The sequence below is a fragment of the Limulus polyphemus genome, unplaced genomic scaffold (assembly GCF_000517525.1).
Source record: "Limulus polyphemus unplaced genomic scaffold, Limulus_polyphemus-2.1.2 Scaffold1473, whole genome shotgun sequence".
NCBI classification, from domain to species: Eukaryota; Metazoa; Arthropoda; class Merostomata; order Xiphosura; family Limulidae; genus Limulus; species Limulus polyphemus.
In genome coordinates this window covers 26,955-51,051 of record NW_013667083.1, presented here as the reverse complement: position 1 = coordinate 51,051, position 24,097 = coordinate 26,955, and the positions used below count along the sequence as shown (strand labels likewise).

The following is a 24,097-nucleotide window of genomic DNA, read 5'->3' as shown; positions in this document are numbered from 1 at the left end:
AAATAGAGGGCGCCACACCAGTCACGTTACCTCGATGACGTAACAGGACCTTAGCATAACTTGCTGAAGATGTGAAAGACTTGCTCATTTATCTTATTGAGATGCTCCACATGAAATGATGGTTTCGTTGCCATGTGACCAATTTATCGATTCCTTAAGATGGGGATATGTAGAATAGATTAAAGCAAAGTAAGTGTACATATTTACGAAAATTTGGCCATTTGGCAATGGAACTAGAATCAGTTAATGTTACGGATAGATAACTAAAGGCACCATCCAGGAATTATGGGATTTTCAGATAGAATAATGTGGAAACATTAACTCTCGCTGATGGTTCTCCCCAGTGGCACAGCGGTATGTCTGTAGATTTACAACGCTAGAATCCAGGTTTTGATACTCGTGGTGGACAAAGCAAAATAGCCCCTTGTGTAGCTTTGTGCTTAACTTCAAAGAAACAAAAGAAAAATCACTGATGGAAGTTAAAGATGGTCCAAAGGATTAATTAGAGAACTGTTTACTCAGATTAGAAGAAATAAACTACAGGGCAGAAGTTGTTTCAATTGCAACATTAAAGGGTATTCTGACAGGAAATGCAGACAAAAGTTTTTTAGGAAATAACAATTGCCTCAAGGGATGATAGAAAACAGAAACTGCTATAAATGTGGTAAACATGGGTGTTATCTATGAATCTGTGGTGAAAAAACATCGATAATAAATCAAGGAGATGATATCTTCAAGCAGAGAATATTCCATGTGCTTCAGTTCAGATAAGAAGTACACTATTTAAAGAAATCAGACCATAAGTTAACAGATTCATTAATGGGAAGTTTTGTTAATTGGCACTGGTTCTATGGTTACTATTATTCCAACAATTCTGGTAATGGAAGATTGGAAATTGTTCCCAAATATGAAGGAAGAAGATTTAATAGGTCTTAAAGTTCCAACAAGAAGAAAGTTAGGAAATGTCCTTATTGTATTGAGAATACATGTGAGATTAGACTTGCTTCAAATATGTTCACAGTCTATATGACAAAGAAATCCCTATATATGCATTACATGACGATTACTAAACGAGAAGATGAACTTAAAGTGACAACAAGAGGACCAATCATTGTTCCACTATGAAGTGAAATACTTATAGTATACATAAAGACATCTTACCACCTCACTACAAGAGCTGTTGTGATCTTGTTGTTAAGTAATGCCACAGATTACATGAGATGCTCACGGAATATCAAGATTTCTTCAATGGACCTCTTTACTTAAGTTGAACAAATATAACACCCCATAAGATTGATATTGGAGATACAGCCACAATAAATTTGTTAGCCAGATGACTCCTACTTGCGAAAGAGTTTAATATTTTTAAAGAAATAGAAGCCATGAATGAACAAGGAATGATAGAGCCAAGTGCTAGTTCTTGGGCATCACCAATCATACTTGTGGATTTACACGGTTCTGTATGGATACCGGAAGGTGAATGAAGCAGTTAAGAAGGATACCTACCCACTACCAAGGATTGACTCTACTGTGAATGCTCCATGTGAATCAAAATGGAAATCATAATTGAATTTTAAAATTGAATATCGGTAAGTGAAAGTTGACAAAGCAAGTTGGGAGAAAACAGCCCTTACTGCGAGAAATGGATTATGGCAATTTGTTGTGTTACTATTTATGTTACATAATGTACCTACTACATTTCAATGAGTGTGCTCTCTCTGAAACATTCTGGAACATTGTACACATCCACATGGATGACATAATTGCACATGGGAAGACCTTTACTAATGTTTGTAATGGGCTAAGGAAAGTTCTACATTGGTTTAAGGACGATAACCTTAGGTTGAATCCCAAGAAGTGTGAATTATCTACCAACAAGTTATAGTTTCCTGGAACATGTTATTAGCAGAAAGGCAGTGTCTACAGACCTATCGAAAATTGATTGTATCCAGAATAGGCCAACACCAACTGTGTGAGGTAAAGGGATATCTTGGACTGTGTTTGTACTATCGCCCTTTTGTAGAATTATTTTCTGACCTAGTTTGTTCACTAAACAGGTTACTTGAAAACCAATTAAGTTTTGTTGGACTGCTTATTGTGAATAATCTGTTAACAAGCTGAAGAAATAATTGACAATTACTCCTGTATTAGCATACACAACTCTTGAAGATCTACTGATTTTAGACATAGATGCTAGTGACATTGTAGTAAGAGAAGTACAACAGAGAAAATAACACGTGATTACCTACTATAGTAAGGAAATGCATGCTGAAGAAATGAGACATTGTACAATTAAAAAGAACTACTAAATGTGGTTCAAGCCCTAAGTCATTTCTATCGCTACATATATGGGCAAAAGATTGCACTCCAAACAGATCATGCAGCATTGAAGTGGCTGCTGAATTTGTGCAATCTAGTAGACCAAATGTTAATATGGCTCCAAAAACTCTAGTAGTACAACTTTAACATCGTACATCATCCTGAACTGAACTAGGGAAGTACTGGTGTGTTATCCCGAAGATCGTGTATCAATGAAGAATGTAGACACTCTGAAAAGAGGGAAGATCGAGATAGTAAAGACGAATAACCTAAAGTACAATAGAGTTTAATCCAAGATGTGACATCCACAAGCGGTGATGAAGAACTAATGTGGCCTAACACTCAAATGAAAGATGATTAGACAAAAGACACGAGTTCGAAACCAATTATTCAGTGAATCGAGACTAGTGCAGAAAAACCTTTATGGCAAACAGTTGCTCCATTACAACAAAGATGTAATGGACACATTATGCTTTCAAAAGGGCTTGTTATGTTGTAACGTAGTAACTATAGTACTTATGTAATATTACTAACAGTAGATGGTGAGTAAATACACTACTACTAGTACTATTAACTTATTAATGGTATTATATTATTATTATTGTTTATTTGTTTTTGGTGGCACTGCGATCTACACAGATAGGTTAGTTGAGATCGGTGAGAAGATTTTTGTGGTTGTAAAGATTTTTTTGCTTAAATTAATGTGTATAAACAACTTTAGTTAAGGAAGCCATTTAAACGTTACAGATAATATTGTATGTTATAAGCTATACAGAGCCTGAATAACCAAACTTTAGAGTTAAGGATAAGTAAATATTACAACTATTAGTCAATTCACTGTCACGCTAATACTGACTGCAGTAGTCGGTGATTTTACTTTAGTAGGGTTACTGTTATGACAACGTTATCATTAGCCCAAAACATAGTGCAAGTTGAAACTTAGGAATTTGGTTTAATGATTTGTATGGTGAATAATTTTTTAACGATTTATTTTTTATCAAAGGTTTATTTGTTTTATTACACATTAGTCTCACGTACTTCTCTCTTTCTTTTTATTGCATATCAAAGAAAGGTTTTAACTTTAAGTTAAATTTTAAGGAAAATAATTGAACAATTAATTCTTAACAACTAATGAAGTATTGAAGCCGAATTAACAAGTGAACATTACCATTTCAGCTGAAAGAATAAAGTCATAATGAGACGAAGAGTTGGAGGAGTTGGTGCCATTCAGAAGCAGCAGCTAGCTCAAGCCAGATTTCGAAATAAAGGAAGCGAAATAGCTGAAGATCAGCTTCAGCAGATGACAAAACAAATGGAAGTGTTTCGCACAAAACTTCAGGAGTTTGCTTCTAATCATAAAAATGAAATACGGAAAGACCCATACTTTCGTTGTCAGTTTCAAGAAATGTGTGCCACTGTTGGAGTTGACCCTTTAGCATCAAGTAAAGGCTTTTGGGCCAAAATGTTAGGAGTTGGAGATTTCTATTATGAATTGGGTGTTCAAATTATTGAAGTGTGTATTGCTACTAGTCATCAAAATGGAGGAATAATTGGATTGGATGAGTTGAGAGAAAAAGTTATGAAGTCTCGTGGAAGTAAGAAACGACAAGAAGATATAACACAAGATGATTTATTGAGAGCTATTGACAAGTTGTCAGTTTTGGGAAAGGGATTTCGTCTAATCCCTGCTGGGAATCATTATCTTGTTCAGTCAGTTCCAGCAGAGTTAAATATGGATCATACAACCATACTTCAGCAAGCTGAAGGAACAGGATTTATTTCATTAATGGCTTTGAGAAGAACTCAGAAATGGGGAGAAGAGCGAGCCCAGAATGCCTTAGAAGATTTAGTAAAAGAAGGAATGGCTTGGGTGGATGACCAGGCCAAAGATGAGGGTGAAAGGTTGTATTGGTTTCCAGGTCTTTTACAAGATAAACTTGTGTCATGGTAGTAAGTAGGTATAATATGTTGACTGCAGACAGTTATTTTGTTATGATGTAACATGTTATAATTTCACTTAAAAGCCAAAAGGAATCCAGTGATAGTTTCAAACTGTTATGAAAGTGACCGTATTCTGAGAATTTGGAACATGCCCTTAAAATTTGAATCTTCATTAATTAATATTTTACCAATTAGTAACAAAATTGTGCCTTACAAATGCTGCACAGACTTTTGATTGAGAAAGATAAGTTTATTGAATGCAGTTACTGCACTACTAAAAACTCAAATTAAAGGAAAATGAAAAGTTACTTGTGTGTTCATGTAAATAAAATGGCTTTAAGAGTTATTCCTGCATGAAGGTATAAAAATCATTTGCTATAGTTCATTAATTTCTGAGAAAAAGCAGTTCAAAGTTTTTAGGTTACAGGGAAAAGTATTTAATGTTTAAGATTCATGAATCAAAACATAAAGTGTATATTTATACTGGTACAAAATTCAAAGTAGTAGCTCCAAAATTGTAGGCATGTTTCAACAATTTGGGATTTTGTTTGTAATTACACTCTAGAAATATATGTTAAACATAGGAAACATTACAATTTTTAGTTACATTTTTAGAAAATAATTCGTAAATGGAAGTCAAGATTGGTCCACTCATGTAACATTATTAATTTCAAAAGCTTACTGACTTGTGTTATTTTAATAATAGAGATGACAATTTTTTTTTTGCCAAGAAAATTAACCATATGTTTTGTACTGTTTGCAAGCTTGGGTGTTCACATGTATTATTTGCATATATTTCTAGTAGAAATCTAAGAGTTGGTGGTTGATTTTTGTACCATATGTGTTGTAAATAATAAATGGAAAATATTAATTATGCATATAAAGGAGACAGATTGTTTAACTAGCTTTCCTGGATGCAGTTTGGTAATTTCCCTAGACTTGAGGAGCTGAGCCTTTTGTATTGTTGAAATGGATTTTTTTTGCCTGTATTGTTTATAATTGCATGAGCAATGAAACATTTGTGCGTAATAATGCTCTTAAGTATACTATCAGTTGTACTTTTGTTTCTAAACTAGTCTTAAATGTAATTATTGTATTTTGGCACTTGTGTTTAAAGTTAAAATCATAAATAATATTCAACGTTAAAACTAGTACACAATTAAAAATATTTTATTTAGGCCTACAAAAAAGTTGACGATTCTACATGTTTCGACTTTGCAATGTCATCCTCAGGAGTTGCAACGTCGAAACATGTAGAATTGTCAACTTTTTGTAGGCCATAGATAGGCCTAAATAAAATGTTTTTAATTGTGTTCCAGTTTTAACGTTGAATATTGTTTATGATTTTAGTCTTAAATGTGTAAAAAAACTGTTGTATTACATTTGCTAATGTAAAACTGTTATGGATAATGTTCATGTAAAAAAAAGCATATTGTATATATGCATTTGAGCAAAAGTTTAATAATCAGTAATATCTTTGTCTCTAATATACATTTTCCTTTTCTACTGAACTGTTCTGGAATATGTAAAAGTGTTAAATTACAAAATAATTTATTGGAGTAGAAATGAAGAAATTGTGATCAGAACCAGATTGGCTTTTTGTTGTATACATGTAGTAACTTATCCTAACTTTCCATTTTATGTTTTAGATATAGGAAACATTCAACCAATTTAATATAATTTGGCACCAACTTGGGAAAATAATATCAACAAACAAACATATTTTTAGTTAAAATTTAACTGTGCAGAATCTTGGTATCCATTAGTCTAACAGTTAGACCATGATGTACCTACTTCTCAGTTTAACAACTTGTTTGAAATTTACCACTCAATTTTCATAAACAATTTTTGAAATTATATGGCATATCCTCCAATAGCATTGTAAATTTCATGTATAATAATATATTAATTACAATATATCTGTGAAAGAAATACAATGTCAAACTAGAAGTAATTGTAAGAAACTTTGGAGATATAAACATTATCTGTTAATAGGTGTAATAAACATTACAATATGTATTAATCTTATGATACAACTAATATACCAGTAGGATGAAGCAGTATGTCATATATTGTCACACAGAGTCAGTGGAAATATTGACCAGTAAATTTCATACATTTTGTTAATCACTAGGTAGATATTTCTTATAGTATAATTATCTTCATTAACAGTGTAGGTATAAACTGTGTGTATGAACTGTTGTCTACATTAATCAAGGTTGATAAAGATTATAAGGGTTTTGTATTGCTAATAATATAACAATTACATGTGTATACCTATCTTTGTTAATATGATTATTTTAAATTGATTGTAAATTATCTATTCAGTTTCTATAGCTTTTGCTTGTGGTTTTTTATATGTAATGTAAACATTTTGCCAAATAATAGTAAATGCAACACATCTAAGGCTTGATTTGTTTTTTCATTGTCAGTTGGTGATCAGAGTATTTTTTAATAAAAACCTTGTTAATTTGTGTATGAAGCATATTCAGTCTTAAACTTGGAGCATCTTTGCACATGCAGTTAAGTATACATAAAAGAGATCATATATATAGGTCCAGTCAAATTGTATTGTTACAGAATACACAAGTAAGGAGACTAAGGGTATGTGTAGAATAAATAAAAACCCTGGGTTTACTGGAAAATTAAACTTAATGGAAACAGATGCATATATAATTTTGTGGTTTTAAGAAGTAAGGTTAATATTCTATAATGAAGATCAAGAGAAACTTATGCTATTTCGTAATAGCTTCTCAATATAGATAATAGCCAAATGTCTGTCTGTCACACTGTATTTTCTAAATGGTTAATTATAGAAAATAAAACTTGTATAGCAAAATGTTTCTTTTGAAGAGTATATTAAAGAAAAATTATTCACATTTTGCAATTCCTAAAACTTCATATCGATTTGTAAGTCTTTGTATATGCTGAATGGTCAGTCTGAAAAAAAATATTTGAGAACAAACAATGTTTCTTGTGAGAGAATTGCATGAAAAATAAACAGGATTTCCTCTGTCAACTGATTGGAAGAAATAAGTCAAAGATAGGAGCATGAGTGGAAAAATGCATGAAGAGAGGAACATGTTTAAGTATATATATATGTTGTTGTTTGACTTGCATGTATATTTATTTCATGTAAGTATTATATATACATGCATGATTTTATTGTACCAGATTTGAATTGAATATTCCCCATTTGACACTTATAGAAATGGCAGTTGTAAAAAGAGTGCTCTCTTTGGTAGCAGTTTTTGCTTGCACTCAGTTAAATGACAAGGAATGGTGACATCCAGTGGAAAAAATCCATGCAGCTACTTAGCAAACCTAAGTGTTCTATTGTGCTGGATGCACCCATTGCATTAAAAACTCAAATATTTTTGCCAACAATGCATTGTAGTCAGTCTCCTTTGCTTAAAAACAAATGCACTGCAATTTTCCTTATGGAAATAACATAGAATAACAAAGGACAAGTTCTTACACAAACAACAAAAACAAATTGAGGAAAATCTGTTGAATGTTTAAAGGATTAAAATTGTGCATGTGTTAATAAAATTGCTACTAAGCTTGTGTGTACAATGGTTATTTCTGTAGCATTTCTACTGTGAGTGAGGCTTTGGAAAGCATTCTTAGAAATTTGTTTTGTGAGATAATGGGTAGTAAATGTATCATTTTTGGATTGAAGTATTGGTTTGTTAAAACCTGGAAATCATTAAAAGCATAAAGACATTGGTACTGAAAGTTATGTTGAGATCAATTTAAGATGAACAGGAAACTAGTACAAACTTTAACTATGAGCTTTTCTTTCTGTTCTAGATATCTAGATAGTGGATAAGTAAGTATAGATACATAAGGTTACTAATATTCTTATTTTTGAAAACAAATGAATCTTGGAAATTGTTGGATCCTGTTATTGTATTGTAGTAGAATAAGTATATAAGAATGAGCAAGGTCACCCTAGACTTCTCTTCCTGTAATGTTTATGTAGTGTTTGAAAAATTGTTACTGAAGTACTTTTAGAGATCAAAAGGGCAACTTAGTGCATTGCAAGGTTAATATGTTGAAACTTTTTACTAGTACTCAAGTTTTTATAATTTGTACAATATTTAAATTAATCAATAAAGAAGTGACTTGTTAAAATTTGAAGGATATAGTTCCTCAAAATCTACATACTATTTCTTGCTTAACATTTTTCTTTTTGGTTGGCATGCTAGGCTGCATATTTAGTGGTTCAAAGTACAAGACATGATGAACACACTGTACTTTATCTGTATGTGCATTATAAAAGTTACAGTCAATCCTGTTATTTGTTTCAAAGAATTGAATAGAGCCTTTGTGACAATAGGTACTACCGGCTGGGTCCCTCTGGTCAGAAATTCAAAATTAGGGATGTTTATACCTCAATCTTAAGGGGTGTCTGAGCTTGCCATTTAGTCCATGCGTATATAATGTACTGTTCAGGTTGAAAATTTCAATTCTGTTTTTCTGCCATGAATTGTCTTCTCTATCAGAAGCTCAACCTTTCAGTGTTTAGTATAGGTCTGACAAGTATATACTCATTTAAAACATTTGCTACTTTAAGTATTGCTAGAATACAAATGTTTAAAATTTTAGAAAGGTGGAATTTTAGTGCTAAAAACTACTGTGGATACAATATCTACTGAAATTGGAATTGAAACAACCAATTAAAAAAACTAGTACTGACTCTCATGCTATACTATACATACAATACTGTTGATTACACCATACCAGACTATAGTACTTCTACAGATGTTTATTTTTTAAATCACTGGAGCATGAATGGACACCAAATGAAGAAAAACTATCAATTCTTGACACCTTTGTTGAACTGAAATCAATGCACTAAATCTCCCTGCCCTGACATGAAGAAAGAAATTCCTTATCTTCACTGTGATCATATGGCAACAAGATCTTTACACAGAAAATGCCAACAGACAACTGAACAACCACAACATTTGCAAGACATTTGATAAAGATCTAATCCCCAAATGCCAAAAAAAAAACATTTAGCAAACCATCCTAGAACTTTTAAGATGCAACAGACTCCCACATAATGCCAAATACTAAAAATCCTACTTACTGGCCAAGATTTATAAACTTGGTTATCTTGGACCTGATTGTTTCAGATTGCAACTACCTCAATAAACAAATTTCTAATTATCTGTATTATGTCCTGCAACCCCTGGTAATTTCCCATCCTCCTTTATTAAAGATCCTACACAGATGTTCTAAACCATCTTAAAGACTCAACACAAAAAATCTTTAATTGACACCTTCATCATGGATGTACAATCTTTGTACACTGTTCTTCTTCACAGTGATGGCATGCTAGCTCTGAAACTTTTTTCCATTCAAAAGAGACACAAAATTTCCTACTAATGAAACCCCCTCTAAGCTAGCTGAACTAGTTCTCACTGTGATTATCTTTGAGTTCAATGGCCAACTATATCAAAAACTTATTGGTGTTTCCATGATGACCTGTTTATTGGCTACTTTAAGGGATGCCTTTATACATCTTTAGGTGACATTTTCCCAGACTTTATTTGTTACATTGACAACATTTTATGTTTTGTTTACACACACCAAGATCCAAGTAGAACAGTTTGTCACTTTTATCCAACAACTCCACCCAACTTTTAAATACACTTAACAATTCTTTGATGCAAATGACTTCTTTTTTTTTTTCTCTGAACATCACTATTCACATTTTAGGTGGCTCATTTAAGATTATCATACATCTCAAAGACACTAACAGTCATGCTTACTTAGGCTACCATTCTTTCTACCTATACAAAACCAAGGCTGCCATTCCTAAAGGACATTTCACAAGACTAAGGTGTTTAATGCTCTGAAGACCAACACCTTTTCTACAAAATCCATTGAAATGGCAGGAGTTTTTCAAATAAAAAAAGTACAATCATATACATACTGTATCACATACCAACATCATCCAACACAAAGGCAAAAGTCAAACCAATATAATCTCCTTGATATTAATATACCATCTCATCAGGTTATCAAATCTCATATAGGAAGTTTTTAATCTTCTCAGAACTGCCAACATATTTACTACATCTCCTTTAAACTCTTACAATCAAAACCCAAACCTTCAAGACCATTTGGTACACTTGAAGCTACAAGACAACAATCTTCCTGCTGTTTGAACTCACCATTGAACTAGAAAAATATGTTATACCTGTTCAGACATTTCTCACAACACTACGATAACTGACCCTAGTTCCACATTCCATGGTAATCAACATTGCATCAGCATATTAAGATGTGTCTTTTACTCTATCCAGTGCAGCAAGTGTAATAAACTATATATACTGGACAAATAGGTCCTAGGCTTGGCGATCCTTTTTTGTGAATACCTTAGCTCTGTATGAGAAGGCTCCATTAACCTCCCAGTTCCTAGGTACTTTAATTCTCCTGATCATATTGGTGCTTCTGATGTGTAAGTTTTCATCATCATTACTCAACAAGAAAGTCTAGAACACTGCTTCATTTTCCAACTCAACACCAAGTCCCATTATGCAATTGATGAAAGATTTACTTTCCAATAATTTTTTTTCAACAAATTTTATTCAATCAAACTTTTCTCTAGATGTGTATTACTTACCATTTATACCTTGTTCAATCTCGTTTTTCTGCCCTACTTTAGTGAAAGCCTCCACCCCACCCATTTTCAGATATATTTTACTGGGTTATCTTGTTTGTAAATTTACTATTTTTTTATTACTTCTTTTATCTATACATTTTCCAAAATTCAGTTTCTGTTGATTTAACTACAAGTTTTCCATTTTCTTAAACTTTAGTACTGCTGCCATTCATCTGCAGGAAAATAATTATGATATTTTGAATAAGGATGAAAGGTTGGCAGGTCAGTAAGTCAACAGATGGCATGACCTTTAGGTTATACTGTGACCTTCTTTAGGTTCTATTGTAAGTAATGTAGTAATATGGTCACATGATAGAAGTATAAATAGTTTGTAACCATGTCTTGTATTTTACACTCCTGAGGATCACATTGATACATCAAAACATAGTCTTTTTTTTTTGAGACAGTCTCAGAATATAGATTTTAAATTGTGTATTTTACAAATGACTGTTTTTACTCAAACAACATTGTCTACTGACAGGTAAGCAGTAAGTTTCTGGATCTACATTTTGGTTAGCAAGAAAGAACCACCTGGTATTTAGAGCTGGGCAAATTAGTGAAATATTTTAACTGATTAATCACTGGGGAAATTAATTGATTGCATTCAACTAATCAATTATTCTTACATGACATGGCTAAGAAAACAATATAAACCACTACTGTCATGAAATGGCCAAAATTAACTTATAATGCTAAAAATCTGGTTTTAATATTTGTGGTGGGCAGAGCACAAATAGCTCATTGTGTAGCTTTCATAACTGTGAGTGCTACCTCTTCAATGGAGTGCTGTTACAGCAAGAACAAGAGGGAATATTCAGTAGCCATGGCACTTGAAATTCTTTTAGGCAGGATTAGAGGAAATTAATCTACAAGATCTTGGGCATAGTCAAATACATCAATCGAAAGGGTTTGATCTCCAGAGTCCAAAACTGTAATTAGGTCTCAAATTGGTCAAGAGATGATGGAGCTATGAGCTAAAAGTTTGTACTTGATAAAACAAAAAAAACTCGGCCATTCTTTGAGCCACTATGTCATGGCTAAAAAGTTAAACCTATCTATCTTCTAAACTTAGAGCAGGGTGATGACCCTCTGGTCAAGAAAGGACCAAGTAACAAAGACACCTCAGAGCCAGTTATTTGTCTGACTGAAATACAGGTTTCGTCATTCCACAAGTACTTAAATTAGTGAAGTAATATTCAATATTGATTTTTTATATTATGAACAGATAATTATATTAGAAGTTGGTTATGGTTCATAGATCACCAGTTGGACAACACTGCCTTATAACATTAAACCTTCTCTCACTGGTAAGTGACTAAGTAGCAAGATACCCATTCTAAATAAGCACTGATCTTTGAATTAGAGCTGTTTATTGAAATATTTAAAATCCTGAGATTTAGAAAAACCAGAACAACAGCTTTTCACAGCTGATGAAATAATAAAGCAATGAAACTGTAGTATGCTGAACCAGCTAGTTATACATGAGTTGGTTAGAAGATATGAGATGATAAATCTTTCCTGCTAGAAGAAACATAACCGAAACACAAAGTGCCATAGATAACATTCCACAACAAACACGATATAAATATTGACAAGCACCAATTTCAGCATGGATATAATGTTGTTTTACTGTACAATTTCATGGGAAAAGGGGCAGTGTTCTAATGTAACTAATCTTTAGTTTATACAGTAACTGTATGTTGCAATAAGCAGGGACATATGTCAGTTGTATATATAATGTTCTTAATTCATATCATTATCTATTGGATTTTCATCATTAGTAATCCTAAAATAAAGTCCTTAAATTTTAAATGAATAACAAAAACTGTAGAAAAAACATCGAGAACAATAGATAGCTACAAGAATAAACTTTTTAACAAGAAAAGTGCTAAAGACCTGTAATAAGTGAGTGAAGGGTAAAAGGTTTCACAAGTTTATTTATTATAGAAGTCAGCGTAACTGAGACAAGCAGTGTGTATGTAAGTGTTTATATCATCAGAATGAAAAATTGACTTGGTCAATACAAATTCAAAAAGTAGGCTTAAGAGGTGGTATGATGTACAAAGTTTAAAAACATTTATTCCCAAATGAAAAAGTAAATCTTCATAGTGTCAAGTTCAAGCACTATACATAATTTTTGTGTAAAATGGTTTTCTCCAATTGCCAAAAGTAGCTCTGATGTGATGTTCCAAAAATATTTTCCCATTAGGAGATACTGCATTTTTCAGCTTGTAGTTGTGATATAAAAATGCATGAAGGTACCCCAAAAGTATAGAAATAACCCAGGTGATATCTTACCAAATTTCTAAAACTACATAAAGTAGATCTTCAAATACTTTGAACTGAAACTTAAAAGACTGCTGTGTTAGTGTTGCTACCAAGCTATTCTAGCATTGCCCCAAACTGGCCTATTTGATATTGCTTACTAAATTCTTTTTCTGCCATCTTTGTAGATAAACACCTCTCCCAGTGCTAGGTATAATTTTTAGACGTAAAATAAAAACAAACAAAAAGACGGATGCTTAGAACTTTCATTTCTCACACGAAACTGGTAAATTGTGGTATTTTGAAGGGAAATAGATAAATAGCCTTTCTTCCTGGTGTTAAAAAAAGTCTAAACTTGCATGACAGTGTCCTAGATGGAGACATGTGTCATTGGTAGTGAAAGAGTTAGTGTATAGTGTAAAAGATATGGACAATTTTGGTAATTTCTCTCAGTAACATTTCAGAATAGACAGCATATTTTCTTGCCAGTTTTGGTTTCATAGTAGTTACGAGGAGGGAGAGTTTATAAACAAACACATTTTCATGACCTACTCAATCCAGATATGCAAGTTCTTTTTGAAGCAACTTCCTCTTAGGCTTTGCATTTTTCCACTCTGTTAGTATTAACCCTATTTTAATTCTTCACAGTGTAGGTTGCCCCTTTTATAATTTTGAATTGATTTATTTTTTTGACTGATGAAGTTACATGATTTGGGTTTGGTTTTTGAAAACATACACTGTAGTTGAGCTGTAGTTATTGAAGAATGCTTTACTTTCAAGACAGAATGAGCTCAAAGTTCATAGGACATTAGTATTTTTAATTTTATATAATGCAGTGTTGGGTTTTGCCATTTAAGGATATAGTAACCTGTATATTCCCATTTAATTAATAAGTAAATTATGGTATTTTCTTATTTCTTGTTATTATTTATAACTTCATTTCTCACAAAGTAATTCATATCCTAATTTGAGCAAATTATCACCATGGTTGTGATGTTTTATTCTAACAGGTTTTGGTAAAATGCAATACTGTAGTGAAATTTCTCATTTTGTGAATGAATGTTTGATACAAAAGCCCCTCGGCGGCACAGCGGTATGTTTGCGGACTTACAACGCTAGAAACTGGGTTTCGATACTCGTGGTGGGCAGAGCACAGATATCCCATTGTGTAGCTTTGTGCTTAACCTCAAACAAACAAACATTTGATACAAAAAAACAAAGAAAAATAATTAACTAGAAAAACAATTAGTAATGTTTAAGTTTTAAAATATGCAAAATAACTACACAAATATATAAAATATATAATGACATAAAAAATATATTTTATTTAATAATAAAAAATACACATATTGAATTACTATAAGATATTACTTTGATAATGAATACAGCATGCAGGTAATGAAAAATAATTCTAATTTATTATTTTCAAAAATAAAGCATAACATATCCTGTAAACATGAAATGCCAAAATCAGACCTCAATCTATACAAAATTTCTTAGTGGTCGTTATAGAAACTTTACACATACCCTGTGATACAATCATAATAATCCAGGTTTTACATGAATTATATGCAAGTATACCAGCTTCAATTTAAATGAGATAGACTACATTTATTAATATTTGAAAATTAATAGCCAAAAAAATTAGTTACTACACTTTAAAAAGTTTTTAGTGTGCATTAATTTTGATTTTTTGATGGAATATAATTATTTGATTAAATGCTATTGTTTTTAAACAGACTAAAATTGGTTAAATCCTCATTGTTTTTCCCACAATATTTAAACTTTTACATTTCACACCAAAAATATTACAAGTTTTTCAATATTCTAAAAAAAGTATAGCTCACGATATGCTTTGTAATTTCAACCTAGAAACTAAGTACATACACGTTAGAACCTTGTGAAAAGGAATGGTCCAGTGCTGCCTTTACTAATGAATGATTCTCATCAGACTCAACAATACAAGACATAACAGTATCTCTGGAGTTTAATGTAGGAATAAATTAAACTTCTAATTATAAGTTATAAAGAAAATCTACCATAAAGATAACTCTTGAGAAACATGTTTGTGGTAAATAATTCTAAATTAATATAAAATTTTAAAAAATACAAAAACTCTTTGTAGAAACAGCTAATTGACAGTAAGATATACATGTTCATGTGTAATTAAAAATTGTACACATATAATTAGACATTCTTGGACACTTGCATTAAATCATAAAAACTACCGTTAACAAGAACAACTTGTTTTGGTTCATGCAATAAACCTTTTTATTTGGGACTGATTTACAGTTACCATTACACTCCACATATTTTATGTTTCAACATTTAATGTCCAGAAGATGATGTGTTAGAGCATTGTAGATCAGTCCCAAATAAAAATTTTATGTAAACAAAAATAGGTTGTTGTTTTTAACAACAGGTTAATAATAGGTTGTTGTTGTTAGTATTTACTTAACACATACATATTGTTGATTTATAACAGATAGTAACTTTTTTTTAAACTGTATGAGCTTAGGCATAATTTGTATACATTTTTCATTCATTCAGTACAAAACATTTTGATTGTACAGAACTTATTTACTCTCTTTCACAATTAAAGCATTTATTCCAAAATACAAATTAAAAGTAAAATAAAAGATTAAATTATGTGATTTGCTAATTTGATTGAATGATATTTTATGCAAGAAGAGCCAAATGGCCAGGTTAAAGAACATCTTTAACTTAGAACTGTTGACGGAAATAACTAGTTAGTAGCACCTGCACAACTGCTCTTAACCAAGTAGCAAGACTTACTGCTACTTTTATAAAGGCAAAGTATGCTGACCACTTCACTATTATTCATCACATTTATTACATAATAGTAATACTTAAACATATTAATGGTATGCCTTATCAAACAATTTCTCTGCCTCTAAAATATTTTATGAAAAAGATTCTACACAAAAAGTGTAAGAGATTTTGTTGAAGGCATGTCAAAAAATCAGAATATTTATATTATTGCTTGTTTACAACCATCTTAAAAACAAACATACAAATTTGACAATCTGAATTTCTTAGTAACTGAATAAATGATGGGTAGTTAAAAACAATAGAATTATACTATGTGGTATAGTTCATAGCTCCTTGATCTAAGATACTTTCAAATATTTTTTTCCTAGCACTAACCTTGACAATGATTTAAAATAAATTTCAACTGGAAATTAAATAAACCATGAAACTGTGTCTGAAATACACATTTTTTTCTTATTTGTAAAGATATCAATACATTATTTCAAATAATATCACATACATATGTATTTATAACAAAAAAGAACTTCTAGAGCAAAGATTCCCAAACTGTTGTCCATGAGCTCACTTCAGATGGTTTGCATAAAAAGTTTAATAATTACAAAAAAAGAAGTTTGTATATTCAGGGGTAAACCCAACACCAGAGACGTTAAACATTCAGCTATATTAACAGGAAGAATATGTATAGATTAAGATGAAAAGTCTAAAACTCTACATTATATAACTTTCTTATCAAAATGGAAAAATATACTCCTTACTTTGGAGTTTTCAAGCATTGGAAAACAATAAACTGCCAATTGATTTTTCTCTGAAAGAAGGAAAGCTTATTGGAGTTTTCTTGCAACAAAACATTAAGATCACAACTTAAAGAGTTTTGGATTTAGAGAACTGGAGAGTACCCAGAACTTGCAGTTTATTTCTGATGTCATTTACTACTATGTATCTGTGAAAGATGGGAATTTTATCACTTGTGGTCCTGAAGTCCAAATATAGAAGCTGAATGAACCTGAAGACTAATGCTAAAGAACATTACACCTAAGATTACAGAATTTTGCTAACAAAATACAGGTGCACCACTGCATTTAAACATAGAAAGGTAAGCCTGTGGTTAACATTAATATCATAAGTGATTTTTATGCACTTATTTTGTTTTGTAAATTATAGTTATTATATGGTATGCCAACAACAGATTGGGAACCAGTGCTCTACAGAATAATAATAATAAAGCTTTCATAGTTAATTAAAGCATTTCTTAAATCTTTATTTTTCTGTAGTTTCTTGCAATATTAGAAGCACTTGTCATTAACATAAATTTCTTTGTTAGCAGTACTGATCAAAGACGAGATTTTCCAGAGCAAATCTCATCATAGGTGGCTTTGTCAAATGGAATGTACTTTCCCAGTTTCACATCAAGATAATACAAAGGGTCCTTCACAACATCCAGGTTATAACCCTCTTTTTGTAAGTTGAATTTCTTCAGTTTGAATGTTCCTATGGTTCAAAAGAAAGAGTACCAGATTGGTTAATATACAAATTGTTTTCTCACAAGATTGAATAATCATCAGAAAGCAAATGTTTGGACCAATTCTACCACTTAAAATTCATCATCCACAAAGTAATGTTTTTTTATGACGTAAATGCCTTTTCTAAGCTGGCAAAGCATATTATAATTAATTATAATTCTCATATGACATTAGTACTATTATATTTCTTAAGACTACATTCTTTTAATCAGTCTACTTGGGTTTTTCAAAAAGAAAAGTGTATAATAATATTTTGAGCATGCCAACATTGCATTTTACTCGATACAGAGATCATCAGTCCAGCTAAGACACAATAAACAAAGTAGTGACTTTATATATATAAGCCATTTATAACAACAACAATAGTTATGGTGTGAAAGCTTTTTCTAAGCTGGTGATGTATACTATATTTAATTATACTTGTCATAAGACATTATAGGCCTATTGTATTTTTGAACACCTGTATTTTTTGAAAAACTAATGAAATGAATAAATAATGTTGTGTTGAAAAACACAAAAAGCCTATCACTAATGTCTAATGACAAGTATAATTGAGTACTATTTTTTACTTCAAAAATCTTTTAAGCAAACAACATATGTTTGTATGTGTGTTTACAATTAGGGCCCATTTTCCTAGTTACGAGGAAATTCATTTTAATTGTAACCTGACTGACCATGAAAAGGAGAAACTGTATCTGAATGTGGTGAATATAAGGCAGCAAGTCATGGTGGAACCAAACAGTAGTAAATAAATACTTTAATTTCAAACTTTTTGTTCCTGAATAAGATGAATTTCTTTTACTGTTTCTTATAAATAAATAAATATATATATATATATGTATGTGTATGTATAAAGTTAGTTTATGTCAAGTTAAATACTTATAAACCATACACTTCTTTAAAAAAAACTCATATGAGACAGGCAAAGAAGCACAAATCAAGACCATGAAATTAGTACCTGTTCTTTCTAGTTCGTCAACAATACGAATAAATATTGGCATAGCATATGTAGGAAGCAGTTTCTTCAACTTTTGTGCTAAAGTATCAAAACTGACTTTATGTTCAGTGTCGATGATTGCAGCCATGCCAGCCCTCCCTTCAGCACCTACAATAAATCATCAATTACACCTTTTAAAAATTAAAATATAAAGGCAAAAGAGGTCACATTTCAGTTTTTGTATAAATATTCGAAACGAAATAACAACATTATAACCATATAAATTTGGAAGCTTTATCTGTCTGAAGTTACAGTATAAAAATGAATTCCCCTTGGTGGCTATATGATAAGTTTATAGACTTGCAACACCAGAATATGGGGTTTGATTCCCAACAATGGAAAGAATGCAGACAGCCAGTTGTATAACTTTGCACTAAAACAAACAATAAATATGAGACTTTACAATTTCAACATCTGAAGTTAAAAGTAAAATTTAATGATCCATCTGAATGAAAGTAAAATTAATTTTTCGTAACACATTACGCTTAAACAGTTATGAAATCATTTATAAAATATGAATCTGCTTTGGGTTCTGTGGTCATTTTAGCATGTTTCAGTAGTGTTAATGTTAGCAATTAGGTACTGTAAAGATCTTGCTTCTCAAATTTATATTAAATGTTGTCATTATCTCATTATTCTTCTAATAATGTGTACCAAAATAAACACAGTCTAAATTCCTGATTCTCTTACTTAAAGTACTAATGAAGTTAAGAGAAGTGAAACAAAGTTAAAGATTTGTTTTGTGTGTAATAAAATATTTCAAACACAGATCACAAAAGTCTTAAGTCATAAAACAGTTTAAAAATCAAGAATTATTTTAATACTATAGAAAGAAAAAGAAATGATATAGTTATTAGACTGATTCTCTATCTATTTGTTTCAATTTTGTTTAAATATATTAGTACTCAAGATACGTTTGTGAATTGACAACGTCAGTCTGACTCAGATTCTGACAAAATGGATTGCAAGTTGATATTTGTATGAATAATAAAAATACTTATCCATCATACAGTTTGAATATTCCATTTGAATAACCTCTAGAACCTCCAGAATGCACATCTACAGTTTTTCAGTATTCCTGTATATTGTATCTAGTGTTTGCTCTCCTCTGTCACAAACTGTTGTGCTAAATCAGCAGTATAGCAAAAAATTGATAGCAAGAACTCTGACATCACATATATAATACCATGTTGAATGGCACTTTTTGAAAGGTTGTGGCATTTGTATTTTGACCCCCACCCTTGCACGCAGGGTTAATATAAAATACTATTAAAACTAAGCAATATTCCAAATTGAACACCATTGGTAATCACAATTATAAACCACCTACACTATGTAACATACAGAATTAACAAACTAAACTTTCAACTTTATGAACTATGCAATTACTGTATTCTAAAATTCCATCAATCTTATCAACCTGTTTGATATTTATACATCAAACACCACACACTTTGAGAGGTCAGGATTTTGGCTGACAGCATTTATCTAACTGGTGTCTTTAAAACATACACTGCACAACCAGTAAAGTTAAGAATTTGTCTAACAGAAACTTCTAATCTCAACTTTTCAGCAAGTTTGCCTACCTGGTATTTCTACACCATACACCACACAGTCTGTTAGGTTAAGAGCCTGGCTAATGGCACTTTCCACTTCCATTGTTGACACATTTTCTCCTTTCCATCTGAAAGTGTCACCTGTTCTGTCCTTAAAGTATATATAACCATTCTTATCCATCACCATTATGTCACCTGAAAATGACAAATATAACTTATAATCCTCAGTTTCTCAAGTGAGAATAACATATATTAAAAATACTAACTTTTGTATACTACTGAAAATAGTACTGTACACTGATGAACATTTTAAACTTTTCATCATTAACAATTCCAAAGTTTTCATCTTTCACTATGGAACTGCCAGATATTACTTACAATAGCATGTTTGTATAGAAGCACATTAATTGTTACAGTAACAAACTTTTTGATGTACTACACATATTAAACATAAAATCTTTATGTATAAGTCTGTTCATGTCAGATTGAATAATTTCTAATGATAAAATGTTATATAAATCATGGTTTAAAGCAAGTATAGAAACACTGAATGCATATAAAAAGGAAGCCCATCTTTATAGCAATACATAAATCAATAAGTATCTAGAGAAACAACACTTAATCATAAACCAAAAGTGTGAAGGATTTGTGCAATTAATTAGAGTATGTGTTTTTTTTGTTTTTTTTTATTTTCCAAAATAATATTAGACATGAGGAGCTAAATAAATTAGGTTATACATAACATTTCGATATCAAAATAACATTTTATGTAGGCATTTCTTCTAATGTTTCATCATGTTTCTGTGCTTGTTTTATCCATGTATACATATAATAATATCTAATTCTTCAAATAAACCAAAATAGACCATCATCATTTTACATACATATTATTATTATTTCAAACTGTTGGTACTTAGGAAAAAAAGGACAATCGTATGTTTCACAAATTTGTATTTATTACAATAAATGAAAAATTTGTAAAACGTCCATTTGTCCTTGTTTTCCCAATAGATAATATAATGTATGGTGCTCTTTAGTACTTCATTTCATGACCGTTGTGATAGCTCAATTTTGGTGGGAGTATTATGCAGGCCTTGCAAGTAATTTTTATGAAGAAATATGCTAAAATAAACCCAACCAGGCTGTAAAATGAAAATATGTTTTAACAGATGCACTGGCCAGGTAAATATAGGTTTTTGTAGATTTTGCTGCCTAATTTCTTTGGAAAATAACCAATTTTCATACCTAAACCACTTACAAAATCACAGTATAATTGGGAACAAAATAGGTTTCTTATGTTTTTACAAAGAATACTTACCAACTTATCAAGTTTTGTTATAAAGTTTTTACTCCCCCTTTCCAAAGTCCTATTTTAAACATATTTTTAAGAAAAATAAAAACATAGAACGTTGAGTACATTAAAAAAAAAAAAATATTAATATAAATTTTAATATGCAAATCAGCAAGCCATGTGTGCTATACACCACCAATATTAAAAAGGAGACCTACAGCAAGTTGTACCCTAATCATGATAAGGAAAATGTGGTATCTTGAAATAGGTGAGAATCTGTTAACATAAAGGACGGTGGCAAAAGCAAGCCATGTGCCCCAAGCAACAGTATACAACCTCTGTCTGGAAATGAAGTCAACAGAGTATAGAATAAACCACTGCATACCTCAAGCAACTCTAGAATGAAAGTTAGCATTTTCTTAAATCGAAAATGTATTTCCAATAATACTTACCTACTCTCACACTACAGCTATTACTTGACTGTTAGGGTTTCATTTCCTTTGCCCATCTAAGCATTGGTCTGATTTTCTCTTGCTTGCTCCAGTATTTTATTACCCACTTAATTGCCCTGGGTGATACCTGTCTCGTGACACTCTCCACCTACATCAGTGTGCCCCTTTATCCTGGTACTGTATATAAGCACCTCCTTCTGATAATATTGTCAGTTTTTTGACACTGACCCAATTCGCAGTCTCTAACACCATCACTTAGGGGGGAGGAAGGGTGTGAGAGTATGAGAGAGGTAGGTATTATTGGAAATACAATTTCAATTTCAGAAAATGCTAACTTCCAAAACATACTTATCTCCACTGCCACTTATAGCTGGAATCCCACAGTGATAAGGCAGAGAGGCCTGTGACGATATTATCCATACAGAATGTTTCTGCATAGATCACGAGTGTGCCAAAAGAAATAGCACCCTAGTGGGAGAACCGCACTACATGGAGAACAGGTATGCTCTTTACTCGTAACCTAAATCATGCACTGTGGGTGGAATTTGACATGATCCATCATCCCCATTGGCCAGGCCCCCAACCAGGTATTGGAGGTCCCACTGCTCAGGATTGGAATTATAAGGACATGGCCCCTAAGCCCCATGTTGATGGCAAGGGCATTTGGATCCCAACCTGTAGCTATAGAGTGATGCATTCTGCGCCACTGGAATCACAATGAGAAGGTAAGCAACACCAAAGAGGACAAACCTTCTTCTCAACCTGAAGAAGTCCTGTGCACAAAAAATAAACCTTAAGGGAAAGGTGATAAATACATGGTACATGAGGCTAAGGGTTCAAACAGATGTTGAGAAAGAGCATGTAACACCACCTTTATATGCCAGTTAGGTAACTGAAACAGTCATCTGGGATGAAGAACCCAAAACTACTTGAGGAGGCCAAAGAGCCTTGAGTTCTCAAAGAATTCCATCTCTTCAAGTACCTAAGGGTAGCCAATATTGCCACCTTATATAGAGCAATTGTGGAAGATTGGAAACCCTTGTCAAAGAGCCAGGTCAAAAAATGAGCTATGGTTGGTACATGTGGATGAAGTGGGTTCAACCTCCTCACAATACACCATTGTCGACATGTGTGCCATTTCCATTGATAAATGTCCATTGTTGGATGACACAGAAACTGAGAAAGGTACATGGCATCCTTGGAAGTTAAACTCCAAAGCCAAATAAACTCCATTTCCAGGAGTGGGTCTATTTTCTGAGAGTCTAAGTATACTAAAATCAAAAATGTTAAAGAAATTAAAATTTTTCAGTGATGAATCAAAAATTTAATTCACAAAACTACTAGTGGCAATCACAATTCATTTTGCTTTGTAAGAACAACATAAACCCAGTATTCTCAAACATAAATAACTTATACAATTATCAACCAATAACATTTATAACTAAGATAACCATATAACTCCAAATTAAAAAGATATGTTCTCATTTGATTGTTTTGTGCTAGGCAAGTCAGACTGTACTGACTGAAAATAACTTTTTTTGTTGTCAATTTTAGCATATTGACATAATAACGAATTACTTTAATAAATATCTAGAATTTATTAAAAAAACAAAAAATAATAATCAGAAGCTGTTAGGTCATCCTGTCTGAGTAATCACCAATCCTTGAACATTTTTCTTTGAAGAAATATCTGGACTAGCCTAAAATTCATATGCTTGTCAAACCTTGCGAGGTATTATTGGGTTTATGGCTGAAAATAGCAAAATAGCTAGGGTATTCAACTGATGAAATAATGCATTCTAATCTTTATGGCTAGGTTGATTTTTAGTTTTTCTCTAAGTACATAGCTTACTCAGATAAGAAGTTATTATTATATACTAGCAAAAGTATCCAGCTTTGCTTGGGTTATCAGATTGACAGTGTGTGTATTTTGAACTCATTTTAGCATAAAAGTATAACCTATATACTTTTGTTGCTAAGCAGCATGACATAAAAGCCATTGTTGGAACACATTGTTCCCAAAATGCACTGGCTTTTCTATATGTTAGAAGTTGTTATATAAGGAACTACTTTTTTAATGTGGTTTTTCACTAGCTTGCATCATTAAAAAGATGAGCACTGCATGCACACATGTACATGGATGTGTTGTTACCAAAATGTACTGGCTTTTCCATATATTAGAAGTTGTTATATGAAGGAAATGCTTCTTTTCTATGTGTTTTTTTGCTAGATTGCCTTATTAAAAAGATGAGCACACACACATGGATAAGTAATACCCAAGTGC

The 24,097-nt window shown here is 31.7% G+C and overlaps 2 protein-coding genes across 4 annotated transcripts in view; one reads left to right on the top strand and one right to left on the bottom strand.

Annotated features, from left to right (window-relative positions):
• The first annotated feature begins 2,960 nt into the window (after positions 1–2,960).
• On the top strand, positions 2,961–5,412 carry LOC106463747 (vacuolar-sorting protein SNF8-like). 3 transcript variants are annotated; one of them, XM_022391321.1, is made up of 2 exons: positions 2,961–2,976; positions 3,496–5,412. In XM_022391321.1, exon 2 carries the CDS (start codon positions 3,515–3,517, stop codon positions 4,268–4,270), a length of 756 nt encoding a protein of 251 aa, XP_022247029.1. In that variant the 5' UTR covers positions 2,961–2,976; positions 3,496–3,514; the 3' UTR covers positions 4,271–5,412. The 3 variants fall into 3 exon arrangements, with proteins under 3 accessions (XP_022247029.1, XP_013779262.1, XP_022247028.1); XM_013923808.2 differs by lacking the exon at positions 2,961–2,976 and adding an exon at positions 3,064–3,128; XM_022391320.1 differs by lacking the exon at positions 2,961–2,976 and adding an exon at positions 3,167–3,286.
• An 11,461-nt stretch (positions 5,413–16,873) lies between these two features.
• The window catches only part of LOC106463740 (long-chain fatty acid transport protein 4-like), a 27,742-nt gene continuing 20,518 nt past the window's right edge, over positions 16,874–24,097 (bottom strand). The window contains exons 9-11 of the mRNA XM_013923801.2: positions 20,101–20,265; positions 18,476–18,622; positions 16,874–17,485 (exon numbers count right to left, since the gene is read on the bottom strand). Of these exons, the coding sequence (XP_013779255.2) occupies positions 17,328–17,485; positions 18,476–18,622; positions 20,101–20,265 (470 nt within the window). The 3' untranslated portion in view covers positions 16,874–17,327. The remainder of the gene's footprint in view (positions 17,486–18,475; positions 18,623–20,100; positions 20,266–24,097) is intronic.

Bases quoted from the DNA above. Each gene is read 5' to 3' on its own strand.
- LOC106463747 (XM_022391321.1), top strand. From the start codon at position 3,515: ATGAGACGAAGAGTTGGAGGAGTTGGTGCCATTCAGAAGCAGCAGCTA.